The sequence below is a fragment of the Corythoichthys intestinalis genome, chromosome 1 (genome assembly GCF_030265065.1).
Source record: "Corythoichthys intestinalis isolate RoL2023-P3 chromosome 1, ASM3026506v1, whole genome shotgun sequence".
Taxonomy (NCBI): domain Eukaryota; kingdom Metazoa; phylum Chordata; class Actinopteri; order Syngnathiformes; family Syngnathidae; genus Corythoichthys; species Corythoichthys intestinalis.
In genome coordinates, this window is record NC_080395.1 from 68,715,391 (window position 1) to 68,737,006 (window position 21,616).

At 41.2% G+C, this 21,616-nt stretch overlaps 1 protein-coding gene across 9 annotated transcripts in view; it reads right to left on the reverse strand.

Moving 5' to 3' along the window:
- herc1 (HECT and RLD domain containing E3 ubiquitin protein ligase family member 1) overlaps window positions 1–13,925 on the reverse strand; it is a 213,087-nt gene extending 199,162 nt beyond the window's left edge. For 7 of the 9 annotated variants that reach the window (XM_057837822.1, XM_057837813.1, XM_057837803.1 and 4 more), the window contains exons 1-2: window positions 13,690–13,924; window positions 344–1,320 (exon numbers count right to left, since the gene is read on the reverse strand). In XM_057837822.1, the coding sequence (XP_057693805.1) occupies window positions 344–1,294 (951 nt within the window). In that variant the 5' untranslated portion in view covers window positions 1,295–1,320; window positions 13,690–13,924. Of the gene's footprint in view, window positions 1–343; window positions 1,321–13,689 lie in introns of all 9 variants that reach the window. The other 2 variants (XM_057837769.1, XM_057837760.1) reach the window with 1 other exon arrangement.
- Between the last annotated feature and the right edge of the window lie 7,691 nt (window positions 13,926–21,616).

Sequence of the window (21,616 nt, forward strand, 5' to 3'; positions counted from 1 at the left end):
GGTTGCTTAAAAGTTGGTGGGGAAAATTTGAGCATCCTGAAAAAATGGTTATGTTATGTCCTTACCGTTCCTATGCAAACCTACGCCCTTGCCTGCAATTAACGCATGACAAATGATTAACCTATTACAAGTCACGCTTTTTCTCTCTGCCTGTTTTCCTTAGGAGTAGATTCTTGAAAAACAAATTAAGATACAAGATGTCATGTGATCATTTTTTTCTTACGAATCATATTGCTCACAGTAAGTGGAGCACTGTCAAGTCAAAATGACTTTCACAAGACAATGAAAATGACAAAAACAGTGGAGGATTCATAACAAACTAAAACCTGAAACATTTACTTACCAATGAGCGTCTCATTTGCATCAGGATGTTCATGAAACAATCATAGCCAATTAGGCCTTCTTGGCTCTGTAGAACCTTACTATGTTCTATACTGCTAACCACAGCTGATGCAGCTAGAGCCATCTCAATCCATTCAAGCAAGTAACGAAGGGAACCCCTTTGAGAGGCGAGTCCTAGCAGTAACTCTGAGGCCAGCCGTCGCCCCAAGATATCCGCCCCAGAGTTTGGCATCGTAACTCCCTTTAAAAACGTTGTGACCTGGGCCAGGCAATCCAGGCCCATTGATGGGATCTTACTCTCATTGGCCAGAGAAAGTGGCGGCAAGGAACTAACTACATCAATAGCCGTATGAATGACATCGTTACACAGGTTTAAGTTGCCTCCAGCTCCACCACCAGGACTGGGTGGAGGAGTAATCATCCAACTCTGTCGTAGAAGCGCAAATAGAAGGCTGAGGCCTGTGCGAACACCCATCTCAATGAGTGCATCAGTGCTCGAGCGGGGCCGCTCACTAACACAGTGCAGATCACTGGAGCCCGAGTTGTTCTCTGGAGAATGTTGCTGCTGCTTGATCTTCCCCTTGTCATGATACTTGTTGGAAATTGCATAGAATATACGTTGAAGAACTAACACGCGTTTGCGCAGGGCGGCAGCAAAGGGGGAGTCGGAGCAGACCATCTTGGCCAAGGCCAATTGACTGCCCAGTAGAGCATCCAAGTAGTGCTCCTGTTCATCGCTGGATAGGGACTCACGCTCAAAGTCTGGCAGTTGGGGACCCTTTAGACAGAGCACTTGCTGGGGCAGAAGCACAACCTCCTTGTTGGCCAAGAGCTTGGAGTAGAGAATGGAAACACCTTCTCGGGTGGCGATTGACTCGCTGTCCTCGGTGATCCATGAGCTGTTTAGGTGCTCCAACCATTTGAGTTTTACTGGCGGAATCATTAAAGCCATCGCATGTCACTCTGGAGCCATCAGTCCTGGAAATAATATGAAAGAAAAATAGGTTTATCTTACAGCAAATATAAGCCTATCCCTGAGCTGACTATAACTGATAACAACTGATTTGATAGGTCAATCAATATATTGGCCGGCCGATATATAGACATCTCTCAAAATCGGCCCATTTACAAATAAAACGCTGATAACTTAGGATAACTACATGGATCAGAAACCTGTGTGGGCACTGTAGCCACTGCATCACTAATGAAAGGACCCCGTAATGCTCAGAGACACCGCGAGCCAGGCAACAACAGGTTGCGCTCAAGGCCTACTTGTTTTGCAACACATTGTAAGATTTGTTTGAGATAATATGCAATTCTGATTTAGCCTTTCAAGGTCTTTACTGAGTAATCGTTACACTCAAACATAACCTGTTTTACTTGCATCAGGCACGCAGGCATAATAACTAGCTTGGCTTCAGTGACAAAAACAAGCATCAGCGTGATTAAGTTCAACTACTGGTAGTTTGTTTGTGAAGTCAAACGTGTCGGTTCTATGCATAAACAGATAAAGGACACAAATGAGTATTGCAGAAACATTATTGAAGATACGCACAGTACATCAGACACAATTCTGCATTTTGTCATTACAAAAGCAGTAAGTAGCAGTGTAAATTACAAACCCTTTGCCGAGCCAAGCCGAAAATGCTGCACTTTAATGACAGCTCTCTCAACATGGTAACATCCCCATTACATCCGCCGTGACTAGTCTCAAGTTTCTGTTTTTCACAATAATTTTAACTGCTGCCGTCCTGAATTATGTTAACATGAAACAATGCAATGATGGATGGAGTGAAATGTTCACGACAGAGACGAGTCTTGTTCGACGATCCTCTCCATTCATCTTGCGTCCACTGGGCAAAATGCTTCCAGGCATTCCTTATCATGGTATTCACACCAGGCTCTGATGATTTAGTAAGCCTGTACAACACGCACATGTATGTTATTATTCCCAATCCAAAATCCAATAAAATACCAAAGGAAGGGATAAAAAAATACTTATTAAGTATTGGACTGCTCGCCACACAGTTGAGACTGATGATAAGAGAGTGTTGAATGAATCTACAAGTACGTTATGCGACTGTCTAAACATGCACAAGCAAGGGGAGAACAATCAAGATACAAGACGTAAATGCCAATCAGAAAACTCCCAGGTCTAAGAAAAGAATCAGACCCTTAGAACCATTCCTTGATATTTCCATTTAAAATTGATTTGGCTGACAACATAACGAATCTCCTATCCTCAGAGTAGTGCATCCATTAAAAAAGCACAAGAGTGAATGCCGTAAAAGTCCAATCACACTGATGTAGAGCTGCAACAATTAATTGAATAAATTAAGTAATTAAATAAGAAAAAGCTTTGAATCAAATTTTGCTGCTTAAAGGGTATGAAAACACTGTGGGGCTGTGAGATATCAATAGAACTGTTATGTGGCAAGTTAACAAATATTGATAAAGTTAACAAAAAAAAAAAAAAATCGCATTCATGAACAATGATCGAAAATAGATCGAAAATTACGAACATTTCCAAAAGTATTCCGGAAACAGCCGAATGGGGCGGAGACGTCATAACAAGGAAACAAAAGGTTGAGGCAGGTGCCATCGTTGTTTATCGACGAGAGAGTTGCGTTCGTGTTTTATCAAAAAAATCGCTAAATTGGTTCAAACCTGTCATGCTATGTGGTTTACAAATAGCCATTTGTCGCAATGTAGTACCCATGAGTTCCCAAACGCGAGAAAAAGAGCTGGACTACGCAGACAATGAGTAAAGTTCGTAAGTGCTAAGGGCTAATTTTGCAGACCCAGCCTCCGACACGGTTTTGTGTGGTGCGCATTTTACACCTGAAAGCTACACGAACTATGGACAAATGAAATCAGGTTTTGCTAAGAAATTGCTGCTGAAAGCAGATGCGGTGTCCGCCTACACGCGCAGCCACCTAAATGTCCCGAGATAACAAGAAAGAGGACGATGACTGGCTCTGATGAGACCACCCCAGGCAAAGCAAAGGAGGGAAATGGCCAGAGTGGGTACTCTTTCATAATAAAAAGCATATCACGCATTGGATATAGGACTGGACACATGTATAAATTATCGCTCGTAAAATATATAGAACAAATCCTCTAATCCCATTTGTGTCGGTTGGCAGAGCGAAAACCGATGATAGCACATTAAATGATAATTATTCTATACGTTATTTTGCGGTCACGGTGTATCAGCTTCACAAAAAGAAATTCAAAACAAACCATTCGGTGTTTGTTGCCGCTGGTGTTTCATCAGTGTGATTGCTCCCCTCAATGATCCTTTCATTAGGCTGCATTGGCTTTCGTTTGGGCTCAAATTGATAACCCAAAACATCAAAGAAAGGTTCATAACTCTCCTCATCACCATTAGAAGAATGTTCGGTACGTCGGATTCGTCGCTGCAACTAGAAACAAAATTGTCCGCCAACATCGCCGCCATTCAGTACTAAGCACTGAGCCGGTTGTTTCCTTATAGTGATGTCACGCACACAATATGCTAGATTTCCGGCATCTCGGGGGCGGGTAGTTTTAGCTTGACAATCGACCTAATTTCGATCAGTTTCTTGGTGTTGCGATGTGTGTAATCACACGAAGTGGCATGATATGAATTCAAAAGGCATGCGTTGATGGATAAATGACGGAATATTAGCATTTCCCCAGGTGTTGTCATACTCTTTAAAGAATTTGTTTAATTAAAGTGGCGGTGTAATGTTTGTTTTGAAAATATTTTCATTTAGTTTTATTGATTTGAGTGGATAAACTGTCATCTAGTGGCAAAAGTGAATGACATAACTCATCTAACATGTCTGAATCCAGCTGCTCCCTGTTAAGACCAACATAAGGTAAGTTTATGCTTGAGCTAATATGTTTATGCATTCATAATTTAATTTAGCTGTATATTTAGAAGGTTTTTTTCTGTTTGAATATGTGTTTGAACAATTTGTTAAAAGTAGGCCTGCAGCTATCAATTATTTTAGTAGTCAATTAATCGATGAACTAGTTAGTTCGAATAATCGAGTAATCGGATAAAGAACATAAAAAATTAAAATACCTGACCTGAGCCTGACACGGCATAAAATAAATGAGGATATATGTGCAACAAAAGAACAACTGACTAACTTACATGGCAAAAGTGTGCAAGTTTAAATGCTATAATATGCCGTTTTTTTTTTTTTTTTTTTTTTTACAATACTCTTAATAGTTCAAGCACATATTACGACAAAAAAACGGCTAAATATACATTTAAACTCAATTATGGATGCATTAAAAAATATTAGCTTAAACAAAAACTTAGCTTATGTTGGTCTTAACAGGGAGCAGCTGGATTCAGCCATGTGAAATGAGGCAGACTAGAGGGCAGTAAATCCACCCAAATCAATAAAACTAAATGCAAACACTTTCAAAACAAACCATTACAACGCCACTTGAATTTAACGAATACTCGAGGAAGCAAAATTTAATTTGAATATTTTTTTTCTAATCGAATACTCGAGTTAACGGATTAATTGTTGCAGCACTAGTCAGTTAAGAGCATTGTTTAAAAAAATGCTAGTTATGCAAGTTAGCAAATTGTTTTTTGTTGTACTACTTACATCCTCATATATTTGTTTTTTAAAACATTTTCAGGCCAAGCTCAAGTATTTTAATTTAGTTTTAAATGTAAAATGAATTGAAATGACAGGGCAATTCTGCATAGTTTGAAGAAACACTCAGGTATTTAATATTTACATTTAATACTTTTTTGAAAATGCAATAAAGGTTGTTGCGGGCGTTAAACACTAGATTCTTTCGTTTTACATCTCCTAAAATTTATTATGCAACACATTAAATGTTCATAATCCGATTACTCGATTATCCGAACTAAGTAATAGATAGTAAGGGTGTCAACAATAATCGATGCGGCGATGCATCCCGATGCGGGGCATGGACGATTCAATTCAATGCGGGCAACAAGCCGAATCGATTCAGCGCATTTTAAAATATATAAGTACGTTCAAAAATCTTCCCTGCGCAATTCCGGTGATGCAACGGATTTGGTTTCCCCATTTGTATTATTATTCTCATGTTTCATTTTTTACACACCCATAACTCTGGTCAAGTTTCCCACCAACCTCATAGAAGCCAAAATGTCTCCAGACGTCTGCTTTCAATGTGTTAGGTGCATCAATAATCTTTCTCGCTCCCTCTTTCTCCGCTTCAGCCATTGTTATGTTATGTCCTATCTCTCAACTCTCTTGATTAGAGCTTAGTTCGGGCCTAAAAAATCCAGCCCGACTCGACCCGGCCCGCGTGTATTAAAGGCCGAGAGCCCGAAATTTTACATTTTATTTGTAGGCTCGAGCCCGAAACCCCCCCGAAAATGTACGTTTCATTTGTAGGCCCGAGCCCGTTTCAGCAGGAGGAGCAAATGCGGGGATGCAATGCGTGGTTGCGTTTTGTGTGATCACAATTGTGACGATGCCTATGTGCATAATGATAAATTAAAACCTGTCTTTTGTCACAAATTCTCCCAGATAAACAAGACTGTAAGATGCATATTCAATAACCATTTATATCGTTTATATTTGTGTGTCTGTTCTATCAGGTGGATAGTTTATGCTCATTTACTTGGCAAAATGCAGCAACAGACATTTATTTTAATTTATTCGAGTTGGCAGAAAAAAAACTAAGTTTTCTTAATGTTTAAAAAGTCTACATATTTTTATTATCATTATAAATGAGCGTACACAACGAAATAACGCTGCAAATGTATGTTAAATATATTTCTGTTTCGGATATTGTGCTCACATGCATGGACGCGCCTCTCTGACAAGGAGAGGAACAGCTGCATATGCAAAGATAAACTAAAAAACTTTTAAATAACATTCTTTATTTTAATGACTCGCATCAGAACACACAAAAGAACAAGCTGCCTTAAGGAGAACTGAAACAAAATAAATAATAACATTTTAAGGAACACCATGCACGAACTCCACGATGTCCTGCTTAGCACGAAGAGGTGCAGCCCTCGAAACAAATGATAATAACGATGTGTGACCAATATCTTTTAGGCCAGTACTGCTTTTAAAATGCCTGCTCAGCGTGAAGGTGCCAGTCTTTCTGCTCTCGTACAAGAGCAAAGCGCGCGCCACATTTGTTGCATTCGGCCAGGCTGACACATTTTTCTGTATGCATCTTCCACTATCAATTTAAATCCTTTCCACACACCACTCGTGGATTCTTGCCTTTTCAGTCCCTCCGTCTTTAGTTTGCTTTTCGCCTCTTGGTGCTCTATATCGATATCCGAAAAGGAAATACCAGGATGCAGAGTTGCAGACTCGCGGAGAGCACTAGAGCGCGAGGGGAAGATTAAAAGGAGGGCGGGGCCACGGCGTTCATGTACGCAACCAATGCACTGGCTCAGCTGCGGCTCATGGTTGGGATTACCAAAGCGCCTTTTCTCTGTTTTTTTCAATTTATTTATTTTATAACAAGTATTCCTTAGTTTAACTTCCATACATCGTTTTAGTCTGCAAATATATATTTATTTAAAAAAGTTAGCGAGAGAGAAGTCCGGCCTGACCCGACCTGCACGTAAATGATTGACATTATGCGATAAAGATGCTGCTGCACTACAATATTTTCTTTGTCATTTTCTTTCATATTTACTTGAATATTTTTATTGATGGGTTGCTGTGACTAAAATACAGTGACTCTTATTACTGATTTTGCACAGGAGTTCAGATGTTGCACTGTGTGAAAGGCTGCTACTGTGTGTAAAAACAAAGAGAAAGCTCTGGTCTCATTCAAAGCACTAATTAAATGCTGTGATGTTTTTTTTTTTTTTTTAATATATATCTGAAAGTATACTATTTTCATTTGACTTCAACCAGGAGTGACACAAGAGTCAATAAAAAGTTGTTTAATGTCTGACCGCTTGTGTTGCCTCATGATTCACGAAAAATATGCTTTGCTTTAGAATTTTAATGCATCCCAGGCTTTAATGCATCGCGATGCCTTGCCGAATCGAACCGAATCGAACCGTGACGCTCTGAATCGAAACGAATCAAATCGTGGCCCTCCGAGTCGTAATCGAATCGAATCGTGAGGGCAGTGCCGATGCACACCTCTATTAGATAGATTAATCGATTACTTAAAATATCGATAGCTACACCCCTACACTGATGCAAACAAAGTTTTTTTTTTTTTTTTTTTTTTTAAGGTGTCAACCGATTCCACAGAGGGGTGCAGTGTTTGAAGGTTTTTATTGCAACCAATCAAGAAGACTGCTTTTCACCAATCTGGGGTCTTACAAGTGAGAAACAGTTAATTGCAGTTAGGTGCTGCTTGTTTTAGCAGAAACTTCATTGGTTTAGTAGTCTACTGGATCTTCAGGAATGTAAAGCTGCACCCACTGTGACAATTTTTGGAATAGATTCAACACATGTGTTAGGCGGAGAAGTAAGATTGACAAAAGCGCGACCTTGGAGAAGTACTCATATCATACTGAAAATTATGCAGACCTTGGTCCACAAGTTTCACACAACTGTTAATGTTATCTCTGGTTGCTTATCAATTCTTAAAACGGAAGTTCAGGATTTTTTACATTTGGCTTAATCTTCGAGTTAGCGGGGGTGTAGTTGGTGGAGTTGATTTCAACAAATTCCGTTTCGTTTGCTAGTTATTTGTTAGTTTCAGGGCTCTGGAGTGGCTAAGCTAGCACGAGTCAATGGCACCATTATAGCATGCCAATAAAACACAACATATGCACACATGAAAATCATCGATGACCCATGCAATCAATCGTGTCGGCTATGTTTTCAGAATAAACATTGCATGTCAATATTTGCAGTATGAACAGCAACATTTGTAATCCAGAAGCTCCGCAGAGGAGCAGGACGGAGTGATATCACATTGGGCTTTTTTCACCGCTGATTTTTTATGTCGTAGCCAGCAGCAAGAGACCAGTTTAGTTTTTTTCCTTGTTCAGAACAAATAGGGAATTTGTGGAAGCCTTCCTTTGCCCGTTTCTTCTGTACGTTTCCACAGCCTCTAAATGGACATTTCGCCATGTTGCCGGTCGTCTGTTAACCCAGCAAACTGATGCTTCAGTCGAGGAAGGTGGGAAGTCAGAGTTTCGAACCTCTGATCTGGAAAATATCATTAGTACGCCTCCACTATTTGATCCCTTATGAGAAGTCAGGTTTGCTGGATGTCAAAATGTCTTTTGAAGGCCAAAATAAGAAACAACTTGTGGCGATCAGTAGTCTTTGCTGTCCACATTCACTTGGAATGCTTTACGCAACTGGTACCCTCCGAGCGGGATCTGTCTAACTTCCCACCTTCCTCGAATGCAGCGTGAGAACGAGTGACCGAAGCACTCCTCTTTATTGGGGTCATATTCCGCATCTAAAAAAATAGTCCTGCAGAATGAAATGAATTACGGTAGTTTGGTGTGACATTGTTTTGGCTGCATGGGTGTTTTGAAACAATGATCTGCGTTTTGAATTTATTTGACTATGTTGGATCTGTTCGTAGATCTGTATAGTTTTTTTATTGGCATGCTATTATGGTGCCATTCACTCGTGCTAGCTTAGCCACTCTGGAGCCCTGAAACTAACAAATAACTTGAAAATGAAACGGAATTTGTTTAAATCAACTCCAACTAACTGAACCCGTTAACTCGAATATTAAAGTGCGTATGAAACCAAAAAGAATGTGTATTTCATATTTCACGCGGTGTATGAATGACTGAAATGAAATGGAGCGCTTGGATGTGTGTGGAAGCGATCGTTTTATACATTCAATTTTTGAATCCAGCACCATGAAAATGAGTTACTTCCAGCTCCAGTCTCGGGTTTACGACGAATGCGAATGTGACGTCACCCAGGCCGGCATCTCACTATATTGCATTGCTTTATAGTATGCAGATGGACTGCGGATTCAGCTGATTTTGCGGACTAACTAGCCGTGTGAGCCTTTTTGGGTTTCAGAAAGTTCCCGTTCACCCCGAGATCGGCCAAAAAAGGTGTGCGACAACTGTGGACCCATTGGACTTACGAGGAAGTGAGTAAACATCGTGTTTTGTATTATGTCAAATACTGGGATCATGGCACGTTTTAATATGAAGGTGGGTTGCATTTTGTGGCTGACATGCACCTTGTCCACTAAGAAGGCCACTCGGCCGACGACAGACAGCTTGTCGCGCCCCCCACCACCGGGAGAGCCCTATACTCGGCTTATTGCCTTTTCGTGTGCCCGGTGTTCTGTCAAATTTTCCACCCCATCAGAAATTGCCACTGTGTGTTAAAAATGGCCCTGAATACAGTGTTTACAAAGTAAACACTACAAACTTTCTTTAGATAAAGGAATATTTACTTATGTATGATCATGGACGGACATGTAGAAAAGCTCTCCTCAGACACATCCTGCCGTTTTAGCTGCACAACAACCGCTCTCACACTCTTTACGTCCTTCGCTGTGTTGTAAAGCAATATTTTACGGCATATTTGTGTTGACCACGTGGCAACTATGCGCTCCTTCGACGTCGGCCAGTTTGTCCGGCGGTCATTCTAAGCTGCTTCCCTGGCAAACGAGCTCTCCTGCCTGCACCAGGGGAGCGAGTCCGACGAGCTGTAAGTTGCTCGCCGCCGGGGTGGGTTGCCGATCGGCGAAGACAATAGACAATCCCACTGCAGTGTGACATGTTCCTGGATAGTTTTGTGTGATTTTTGCTTCAAAAGCAGAGAATAAGACTGAAACAGCACTCGGTTCGGGTTACCATGTCGGCTAACTGTCACACCTCCTGGTTTGTTATGCTTTCCGAAGCTGGGGCAGGGAAATGACAAAAAACTCTGGTGGCATAAAATATAGTTTGGGAGGTACAAGAAGTGGACAGTTTTGACCATTATGAAGTTATTTTGCCATGTCATACTGAATAAAGGCATTTTATTATTTCATATTCCATTTAGCACAAGACTGTTATTTGCCATGACCATACCATTTATTTAGCAATTGGGGACAAATACTTCGATAAAAAGAATATCCTGTAAAAATATTGGAGAGACTGAAACAGTAGCCACGTTTACATGCTGACTTTTATTCATACCGATTCAAATAATTCCGAATGTAAATTTCAGATCAGCTGTTTACATGTCACTTCATCTATTCCGATCCAGCGTTTACTTGTGTCTGCCTTTATTCCGAAAGGATGTTTGACAACTGCCGTCTGACATGCGCAGATTAATCAAAACAATGCATCACGCTGCAAAACATGGAGATCGATCATCAGATCAGCTGCTGTTTTAACTTTTCGAGTGGAAACAAAACTTCAGAATGACACGCCGTTCATTTAAAAAGTTGTGTGGGCTGGTGGAGGGATTCATGGATATAAACTTTCTGCCGGACTCCAATTAGGTGCGCTGTGCGTGTGCTTGGAAGCCATGTTGCAAGTGACGTTACTTACGTCACCAAGTGACGTCACCACGTCAGTACGGAGCATGTGCAGAAAGAACGCAACCAGACACCATTCCGCTTCCCTGTTTACATGATATAATTTTACTTCTAATCGGTTTGGGAAAAGGAATATTCCACCCCTGTGAAACGGAATGAAATTCCATTCGGTTTGGGCCTGTTCATTCCGAATGAGGTGTTTATATGGAACACATTTATTCGGTTTGAACATCTAAACCGATTGCAATTGGAATATTTGGCTCCAAGTAAACGTGGCTAATGACATTTTGCGGCTCTTTTCGTCGCATTATCCTCGTTCTAAATAATCCCCCCTCAATGGGTTGAATAGTAAATCAGATGAAACCATGACCCTGCCGACGTCATCCACCTGTTGGGGACGCTAGAGCCCCAAATGGTAGGCGTGGCTAAACAGCAGATTAAAAGACTAATTTCTCGACATTTGCGCTTTGCCAAATTGTTGTACAGAGCGTTCCAAAATGTTTGACCCTATTTAGTAGGTCAATAATTTTGACAATTTTTGTTGGAATGACCTCAAATTTTCGCAGCTTGTGTAGAAAGTAGAGGTGTGCAAAATTTCCGATTCTTAGATTATTCGCGATTCGGACGTGGAAGATTCGAGAACGATTCACAAACATCCAAATTCCGGTTATTGAAATATGCTCGGACTCAGTCACCAAAGACAGTGCAGCGTGCCTTCTTTACAAATTTTGCAAAAATGGCACCAACTAAACAACAAAACAGAATTACAGCTGCACTGAAATTCTGCACTGAAAACTGTTACCAAAGACATGCTACAGCGACTTTGGCACGAGCTTGAATAGACCCTACTCACCTACGTCATAAAATGGGCGTGTCGCTGTTTCCGGCCGCCATACTGTACCTCTTTTTCAGACCTATTCTCATTGTTTTCAATTAGTCGAGCAAGTTATAGAGCAATTCATGGAAGCCCCGGTGTTATCTGACGCTGTAAACTCATTGGATCCGTTGCATAAAAGGCGTTACGTGGAAAAGCTTCAGTTTATCCATTCGCCAGATCCGTATTTGATGCCTAAATCGATGTTTTTCGACCCGCTGGCTTCGCCTGACATCTGATACCCACACAAAATCAGCCTATTCTCACGAAAGTTTGAAAAACTTTAAGAGCTTGGAGGCTTATAAATGCTACGTTGCTGGTTAGGTGAAACACGTCCTCGTACACGAAAATTCGGCAGGAATCTTGTGCTCGGAAGGTGAGTTACGAAATTTTCAATTCAAAATCTTTTGTTCTTGCTAACATCCACTGTCAAGTCTAATGTATTTCATGTCATTTGTCAATGGAGCTAGGGCTTTTAATGTTTATATGGTTTAGCGATAGCACTAACTACATACATACGTGTATGTTGTCGGCGATTAGCCTAGCAATGATCTTAATTGTGGTTGTCAGCCCAAAACCCTCTAAATATATATTAAATGCATCTTACCAGATATAAAATGACTACTACATAATCTGTGGTAGTCGTTTGGAGCCCCGTTTTCTCGTCGAATTGCAGCAGTCAATCGCGGCCTCCTCTTCGTGTCTCTCGGAATACGGTAAAAATTCAAGTCTCTCCGTCTATCTTCTCTGTTTTTGCAACCGACCGCCACACACGACTTCACCATTTTGAGTATTAATGTTGACGAGCAGTAAAACGTGCAATAATAGGAAGAATTTACGAAGCGCTAATGCATTTCTATGGTGAGTATGCGGACATCATGGCGCGGGGGCGTGGCTGTGACGTCACGTGAGTAGGGTCTATACCGACTGACGTAAGCAGAGTCACAGGCTGCGCTCATATTGAACATTTATATTTCTTTCATACAACCAACAAATATTTGTACTTTTCTTTGTGAATTTAACCAATAAAACTTATGACCATCAACATAAAGTGTATTTAGTTAAATTAAGATCCATCAAGTAGTTTCTGAGATATGGGCTTTTAGAATGGGGTCAACCATTTTGGAACACACAGTATAGAGTCGAATAGTCTCAAAATATGATTCTAATTCTTTTCTAATGCGTTTATCCTGTTGTACGCACCTTAAGCCTAATGTTAAAAATCCTGAAATTCCGCTTCAAAGTGTCAGTTTGGCCCAGTAGAAGCCTATAACGAATAAATATGCAGCAAATGAAATATTTACCTTTTTAGTTTATACTAAAGTTGTTACACCGTAAAGTTGAATGAGTAGTTTTAGGGGACTCCTTCGTGTTTACACATCAAAAAGATTCCAGACAATGCAACATCTCACCTGCATTTTAGTAGTTCGTTCATCTGACAGTATGACAGTATCTATACAAGCAATTCGCCCCCAGGGGCCAAGGGATCAATTTTACAGCAGCAATGGGCAATGTTACTCCTATATTTTTTTTTCTTTGCTCATCTCAAACGTTCTATACAAAAAAAAAAAAAAGTGGCTGCTGATGTTTCATTTTGCTCGACGGGCTTGTTAACAACGGACAGTGTAAACACAAGATACGTAGCTACTAGCAACACATGGCTGTCATTACGCGATGAATACTAAGAACTTGCTACTTATTACGACGAGGAGACCCATGAGGACGACGACTGTCAACCAAATGCAACTGTTTACGTTAGCTATCATATGCTAAATTTCCTGACGTCACTGAGCTAGCAGCGCAAAAAACGCCCCAGCGATCAGAAAGGTAGCCGACACCCTTGTGTGTAGGTATGACGAGGAGCTAGCACATTTCAAGTTGTGCTTTGATTTAGGATTTTAATATATACTTAGCAGAAGCCCGTGCTGGCCATAAACATAATAGTTGTGCTTTCTACGGTCTCATACCATGTTAGCCCGCTGGCTATGCTTTACGGTTAGCAGGGATAAATGCTCGCTTACCATCAGCAACTGTCAAAGGCCTCCTCTGGGTTGTGATTACACGAGAATGGGACACTGCTTCATCGTGTCAATGTGAAGACTCCCGGCAGTTTCCACAGGCTTTAAAACCACTTCAGAGAAGAGACACAGGGCCGTTCAATGATACCCATGCTTGTACCGCCGCTTCCGTCTCGAGACCCCTCCACTGCAGTAAAGTGTGCGGCGCAGAAGATCGCTCAGCCCCTCTCTCAGCGCCCCGGCCCAGCCCAGTCAGCTCAGCCCAACCCATGGCTGTGACGTAGTCATGAGCAGCCTCGTCTTCCCGACGAGTTGACAACTTGGCCTGGGAGCTTGGTCACTGATACATAACTCTCCAACATGCCTTTTGTCTGACCTGGTTTACAGTGGCTTCATTCACTTTTAAGCTTTAAGGATCAATCATAGATTCCCTGTGAGGTAGATTATCATACAAATTTTGCAAAGCACAATCGTAGAAAAAATAGATGTACTCAGACAGTGGCGCAACTACAAGTTGAGCAGCGAATGCGCAGCATATGGGCGCGAGCCGACAGGGGGCGCCGACACGAGGAATACCCCCAATGGCGTACCCCAAGCAACACGTCACTTCCGCTCATTAATATTCATGACGTTAGCTACTGTTGCTAAAGCCTGAGTTATGTTCGTGCGTTGCGGTGACGGCAAAGTGATTACGGCGTCAATGAGCATTCGATAGTTCTGCGGTGAAGGAATGCGTTGCTCTGTAATTCACCGCCAAGCCACTAGAAGGGTGTGGCGTTACGTTTGTATGGTTTTGGGGCATGCTTGTTGACTTCCGCTAGTCTAGTTTAACGGAGTAAAAATAAACAATGCAAGATGGAACGCTAGAATATAAATTTTCTGCTCATCAACGTTGAATAAATGTTAACCATACAAATGTTGAGGGGCAGGCGACGCAGAAGACGGTTTCGAGGCGGTCTGGCCGACTTTTGATGCCGCACAGAGAGTTCTAGACTCGGTTGGAGACAGCTAGCTGTGGCGGCTAGCTTCAAACTGGCGTCGAGCACTGCTTCCAGGGTCTGCAAAGCCCTCCAGCCCAATTTGTTTTCCTGACCTCCAACCAACCAGTGGGAAGCCATAGCAGATTTCTGGCATCTATGGAACTTCCCAAACTGCGTTGGGAGCCTTGATTTTAACGTTATCATAAAAAGCACCGAGGCACTCTCAATCAGTGATTATGTATCGTGTGTGAACTGCCTGTTATTGAAAATTAAAGATCAAAACAACTTTTTTGACACCAAACATGTGCTTTATTCTCCATGTACTTGAAGTGTGACACATAAATAAGTCACAGACTCACAGCAAACATATGTACACAATAAATGATGAAGTGCACCAACCAAAAATACGACGTGATAAAAAGTCGGCAGTTTTTGGCCGACTGGGTCACCGCTTCGTGTGGCCACTCGATTCTGAACATTCTTCCTTTTTTTTTTTTCAATCGCCGACCTTGCCATTTGGCAATCATAATAATGTCTTGACGAGATTTGCTCTATGATGATACTCCCGTCGGCTTGGTCCATTTTTACGTGTAGAAAAATAATGTTTTACAATGGCGGTGATTTCACGCTGAACCGGAAACAACAGTCTGAACGAACCAATCACAGCCCATTTTCCGCCTCGTCATATGCGTTGATGTAAATGGTGTTACACTTATATAGCGCTTTTCCACCTTTCTAGGCGCTCAAAGCGCTTTACACTATCTCACCATCCACCTACTGGTGACACAGCACCAGGAGCAACGTGGGGTTCAGTGTCTTGCTCAAGGACACTTAGACGTGTTCATCAGGGCGGAGAATTGAACCCACAACCTCTGGGTTAGGGTACAATTACTCTACCACTGAGCTACACCACCCCATGATGATGTGACGCTAGGCTGACGCTAGGGTTTGAAAAATCAATAGGACCGCGTCAGGCTACGGCGCAGGGTCGTAAATCGGGTCTTCCTTGACGGCGCAGGTCTGACGCGGAAGTATAACTCGGCCTTAAGGGGGGGACACGCTAACGTTTGTCCCCAATAGGAAATTAATGGAAATTGTGTACGAAGGAGATGTTTCAGAGCTAAACCTATCAATTCTCTCCGAAAATGATGTCCCTGATGCTAAATTCACTGGTAAAAATGTGGAAGAACATAAAAATGTTCAGTTACACAGATGGCGTGAGTGTCGAGGGCTGAAAAAGACGAAAAAAAAGGAGCCGACCTAAGCATAGCCTTAGTTTTTTTATCGACACCTTTTTCTTACGTGACTAACATTAACCAGCCCTGTCTTTTTTGTACTGTATATTATATCCTCTGGTTGTCCTATGTCTCTGCCCGTTCTTGGGGGTAATTTATTTTGTTAGTTTTGTGTAGCGATCGCAAATGCTACTCAGTGACAGCCAACGAACACCGTTAATTTTTTTCATTGGCCGCCTATTAAAGGGTATGACAACACCTGGGGAAATGCTAATATTCCATCATTTATCCATCAACGCATGCCTTTTGAATTCATATCATGCCACTTCGTGTAATTACACACATCGCAACACCAAGAAAATGATAGAAATTAGGTCGATTGTCAAGCTAAAACGACCCGCCTCCGAGATGCCGGAAATCTAGCATATTGTCTGCGTGACGTCACTATAAGGAAACAACCGGCTCAGTGCTTAGTACTGAATGGCGGCGATGATGGCGGACAAATTTGTTTCTAGTTGCAGCGATTAATCCGATGAAACGAACATTCTTCTAATGGTGACGAGGAGAGTTATGAACCTTTTTGGGGTTATCGTTTTGGGTTATCAATGTGAGCCCAAACGAAAGCCAATGCAGCCTAATGAAAGGATCATTGACGGGAGCAATTACACTGATGAAACACCAGCGGCAACAGAAACAACGAATGGTTTGTTTAGCATTTCTTTTTGTGAAGCTGGTACACGATGACCGCAAAATAATGTATAGAATAATCACCATAACCATAACACCATAATGTGCTATAATCGGTTTTCGCTCTGCCAACCGACACAAATATGAATGGGATTAGAGGATTTGTTCTTTATATTTTACGAGCGATAATTTATACATGTGTCCAGTCCTATATCCAATGCGTGACATGTTTTTTATTATAAAAGAGTACTCACTCTGGCCATTTCCCTCCTTTGCTTTGCCTGGGGTGGTGGGGTGGTCTCATCAGAGCCAGTCATCGTCCTCTTTCTTGTTATCTCGGGACCAGGGGTCGTGTTAACCGAATATTTTCCATCCTTGACCGGTTTTTTAAAACAGTGACGGAAAAAACTGAAGTCCAGCCGTCATTTTGACAGGTTGCAATTCACACCCCAGACCACAGGGTGGCGAGTGAGCACATTAATTAGCTATTATCTCTCTTGATGCATGACGTAGTTGGCCTTACTCGGAAAAATGTCAAGGCAACTGAGTGTTTGCCTGGCACGGCCAGACTGTTCTCCCTATATTTTTCAAACACTGAGAGAAAAGTCTGGGACACAGCCTCTCGAGTAGATACAAAATCAATCGACAAATCAGATTTGTTTATTTGCGTGACGTGTTCTTCACGTGCAACGTCACTCTTGCGCGCCGAAAGTCGTCTCTACATCAACACGGATGGCGACGGGAGAACCGAGAATATGTTCCAATCCGCGGTAAATTCAGTTTTAAATGAGCTAAAACACATCGACACGAGTCATTGACAACAGTCTGTCTCGAGCTAGCCATGTTGAATAAACTCCGTTCTCCTCGTAAGTTTACTTCCGCGCGCAAGTCCCTCGTCCTGCCCTCGTCGCTTTGCTAACGGCACGTCTGCCCGTCGCTGATTGGTGCACTCCGCTGTCTGTTTGCCTCTTGTTAAGCTTGTTCGGACGGAATATTAATTAAAAATGAATGAAAACTAAATACTATTGAATATGTCATTATTATCATTTTAAAAATGTAAGTGACGGGTAAAAATAGATTATGACCGGATTTTTATGACTCTGTCAGTCAAAATGACAGACAACGAAAAAGTCTAGCGCAACCTCTGCTCGGGACATTTAGGTGGTTGCACGTGTAGGTTGGCACCGCATCTGCTTTCAGCAGCAATTTCTTAGCAAAACCTGATTTCATTTGTCCATAGTTCGTATAGCTTTTAGGTGTAAAATGCGCACCACACAAAACCGTGCCGGAGGCTGGGTCTGCAAAATTAGCCCTCTTAGCACTGACGAACTTTACTCATCGTCTGCGTAGTCTAGGGTGACCAAACATCCTCTTTTGTCCGGACAAGTCCTACTTTCACGTAGTGTCCTCGTGGTCCGGGCGGGTTTTATGAATTCATAAAAATGTCCGGTTTTTATTATTTTTCACGGGACCAATTTGAAGAGATCCCTCCGGCTGCTGGGTGGCAGCAGTTGACATGGCTCCTACTAGAATGGAGGGAAGTAGTAGTTCTTCTTGTTTTTGTTGGCAGTTTACCCCTATCATGAGGCATTACCGCCATCTACTGGGTTGACGATTTGGCCACAATGCCTGTTTTTTTTTTAACGGCAACTGTTGACTTCTGTCGGAGCTTTGACTGTAAAATCCCGTTTGGTGTCGCATCGGCGCGCTGCCGATGATTGTAAACTTTCATAGCAAAGTTTGAAATCAGCTAGCTATCAGTAAGCTAAACCACGCTAGGTATTATGGGAAACGTAGTTTTGAACTGCTACATTTGGAAACATGCTGATTGAATAGTTTGTCAGTTTATTTCGGTTTTTGTTTGTGTGCAATCTAGAACATTGAATGAGAACATCAATTGAATGGGAATAACAATTTGTCAAGGACAATTGTCGTGATAGTAATTTATAAAAATGTTTAGTTGGCACATAGCCTACTGTGTGTATGTGTATTGACTGGACTACATTTCTATGGGTCTGCATTATATATATATATATATATATATATGTATATTATATATATTTTGTCATTAATTTTTTTTCAAACTGCATTTTTCCATCCAGAGTGAGGGGGCACACTTTAAATCAAGTGATATAGGCATCTTTGAGTGAACTTCGAGTAAAATTCAAGTATCTTGAGGCCGGGCTGAGTGTCCTCTTTTTTAGAAATCAAAATATGGTCACCCTAGCGTAGTCCAGCTCTTTTTCTCGCGTTCGGGAACTCATGGGTACTACATTGCGACAAATGGCTATTTGTAAACCACATAGCATGACAGGTTTGAACCATTTTAGTGATTTTTTGATAAAACACGATTGCAACTCTCTCGTCGATAAACAATGATGGCACCTGCCTTGACCTTTTGTTTCCTTGTTATGACGTCTCCGCCCCATTTGGCTGTTTCCGGAATATTTTCGGAAATGTTCGTAATTTTCGATCTATTTTCGATAATTGCTCATGAATGCGATTAATTTTTTTGTTAACTTTATTCTTATTTGTTATCTTGCCACATAACGGTTCTATTGATATCTCACAGCCCCTTAGTGTTTTCATACCCTTTAAGTATGCTTACCATATTCCAAAACATTCCACGCCGCGAGCATGTCCGGATTCTTCTCCCCCTCTATGTTTTGGGTTTTACTGCATGTGTCAGTTGCAATTCAGTGTCCTTTGGCCACCGACGACCCCAGGTATGGGACTGGATTAAATTTAGCCAGTGGAAGTCCAACACGATTTAGGAAGAGTAAATATGATATGCATAGGCAGAGTTTGACTTTTGGGGCGGGGGGGGCACAACATGTTGATGACCCCAAAACGCACTGTCAGGAATAAAATTAACTTACAAGAATATTTATAATAATAACTTGAAAATGAGAGTTTTTTCTGTTTCCCATCATTCTTGAGGGGAATTCTAAATGTGGCTGCTTAGGAAAGCTATAATTTTCGCCAAGATCGTCATCCATTGAATATGGTACGCCCGCCGGTGTCGTGCCAATGTAGTTACCCCAGTCAAAAATTGTATCAGCTGGGCATTTTTCATTAAAAATTTTCTTTGATTTTAGCAATCCTTTTTGTGAGACGTTTGTGTCTAAATCCTTCAATCCCAAAAAAAGTTGCTACAATCAAAAAAATATATATTTTCAAACAAAGAAAAAAATCATTTGAAAAATAAATTTGCACTCCCCTATTTTATTTTTTATTTTTTGGAAAATATAATGCAAAGCAAATGACCGTCTAAGGTGCTCATCACATGATCTGTTCAAAAAATCTTTGTATATATATATATATATATATATATATATATATATATAAATATATATATAGGAAAGTTACATGCAATGACACATTTCGGGCCTGGACCCCTGGTCCCCCTTAAACTCCGCTTATGTGGATGTGAGCAGAGACGCACAGTTGGGAGTGCAAATCAAGTTCATTTGAGAAAATCCGCACTCACATTCAGCACTTGCATAGGGAATACTGTTGACAGCCACATGTAACCCCATCAGTTCATCTGGTGTGTCATTTCCATCTGAATCTGTACTTTCTGTAGGCCACAGGCACAGCGACTCAACCTCCATCTCTCCATACAGCGCATCTGCATCCTCGGGCCAATACTGTGCGTAAAGCACATTCAACTCCTCAATAAACTTGTTATATCCAGTTTTATCTGGCAACCAACCTCCTTGGGATAACATGTGATTTGTTGGTCCAGCTTTTCAGTATATCAACAAATCTCCGACTCTTTCAAATGGCGTTAATTTTTTTTATAAACAACATACAATTCTTGGGATTTGTTCTGTAAATGAATTCATGAATATTACCATTTTATTTTATAGCATAATGTCTGTAATTATGCACGGTCGATTTAAGAGATGCTGGGAGTGGAGAGCTCTGAGGTAGTAGGAAGCGAGGGGGAGACGGGCGAGAAGCGAAAGTTAGCGGTCGAATGTGGCGGCAGTCCACTATTATTTTGTTTATTGTTTTCTTATTGTTGCCGCAATAAAGTGGAGAAAGCCATCAACGACTCCTCTCCTTCTTTCCCCCCATTCGGGCCTCTTACAATACATTTTTTAAAAACGTTTTTAATATTGTTATTATTTTCTATACACGAGAGGTGCCGGATCTGCCAAAATAAGTCCCGGAACACAAGGAGGCCAAAATCAAGAGGTGCCGGAGTTCTGGCTCAAATTAACCCCTGATGGTAGTACAATTAAAGGTATCGTATCACAGTAACATTCTAATAATTACTAGTTGTCATTATGAATAACCAGGTATGACATTACAATACGTTGAACTTCTGACAAAGTTCGCCGCGAAGCCACTTTTTTTTTTTTTTTTTTTTTCCTTTGAAGGGAGTGGGATGAAACCTCCAAAAATCATAGAAATGCTAAGAAAACTGCTTTTGGCACAGTTATACCTGTCACAAACAATTAAAAAAACAAATCTTACACGTGTTAGGCTGCTGCATTACATTTGCTGTAACACGATTATAACAAAGCATACATTTGAAACTGATTTTATTATTTTAAGATAACGTAAACATAATATGCTGTCTGTATTAAAGTGAAAAATTTTGCATGTTGCAGTGTTGAACCAATATAGGTGATTGGATTGTGATCGGTGTGCAACTGTGCATGAGAATTGTGACAAGAGTTGTTGACTAGTTGTTGAGTCATTTGTTCCCTGTGGCTGTATTGAAAATGTCTGTGTGGTGAGGAATAATCCAAGAAAAAGACAACTTTCGTGTGGTGATCTCAGCCAGTCCTGGGAGGAATCCAGTGAAATGTTTTTTTTGTCTAGAAGCAAATGAAATTGCAGATGTTGACAGAAAGAAATATTACTAAGTAGTGTGGGAGCTTCTACTTCTTTTGCTAAGGAGTCTTGTTAGCCCTCAAGCACTTGAGGATTAAACTTGTACACAGCTGACAGAAGTTTTTAAATCTTAAATTTTAACCCTAAGCCAGTGCTTCTCAATTATTTTCTGTCACGCCC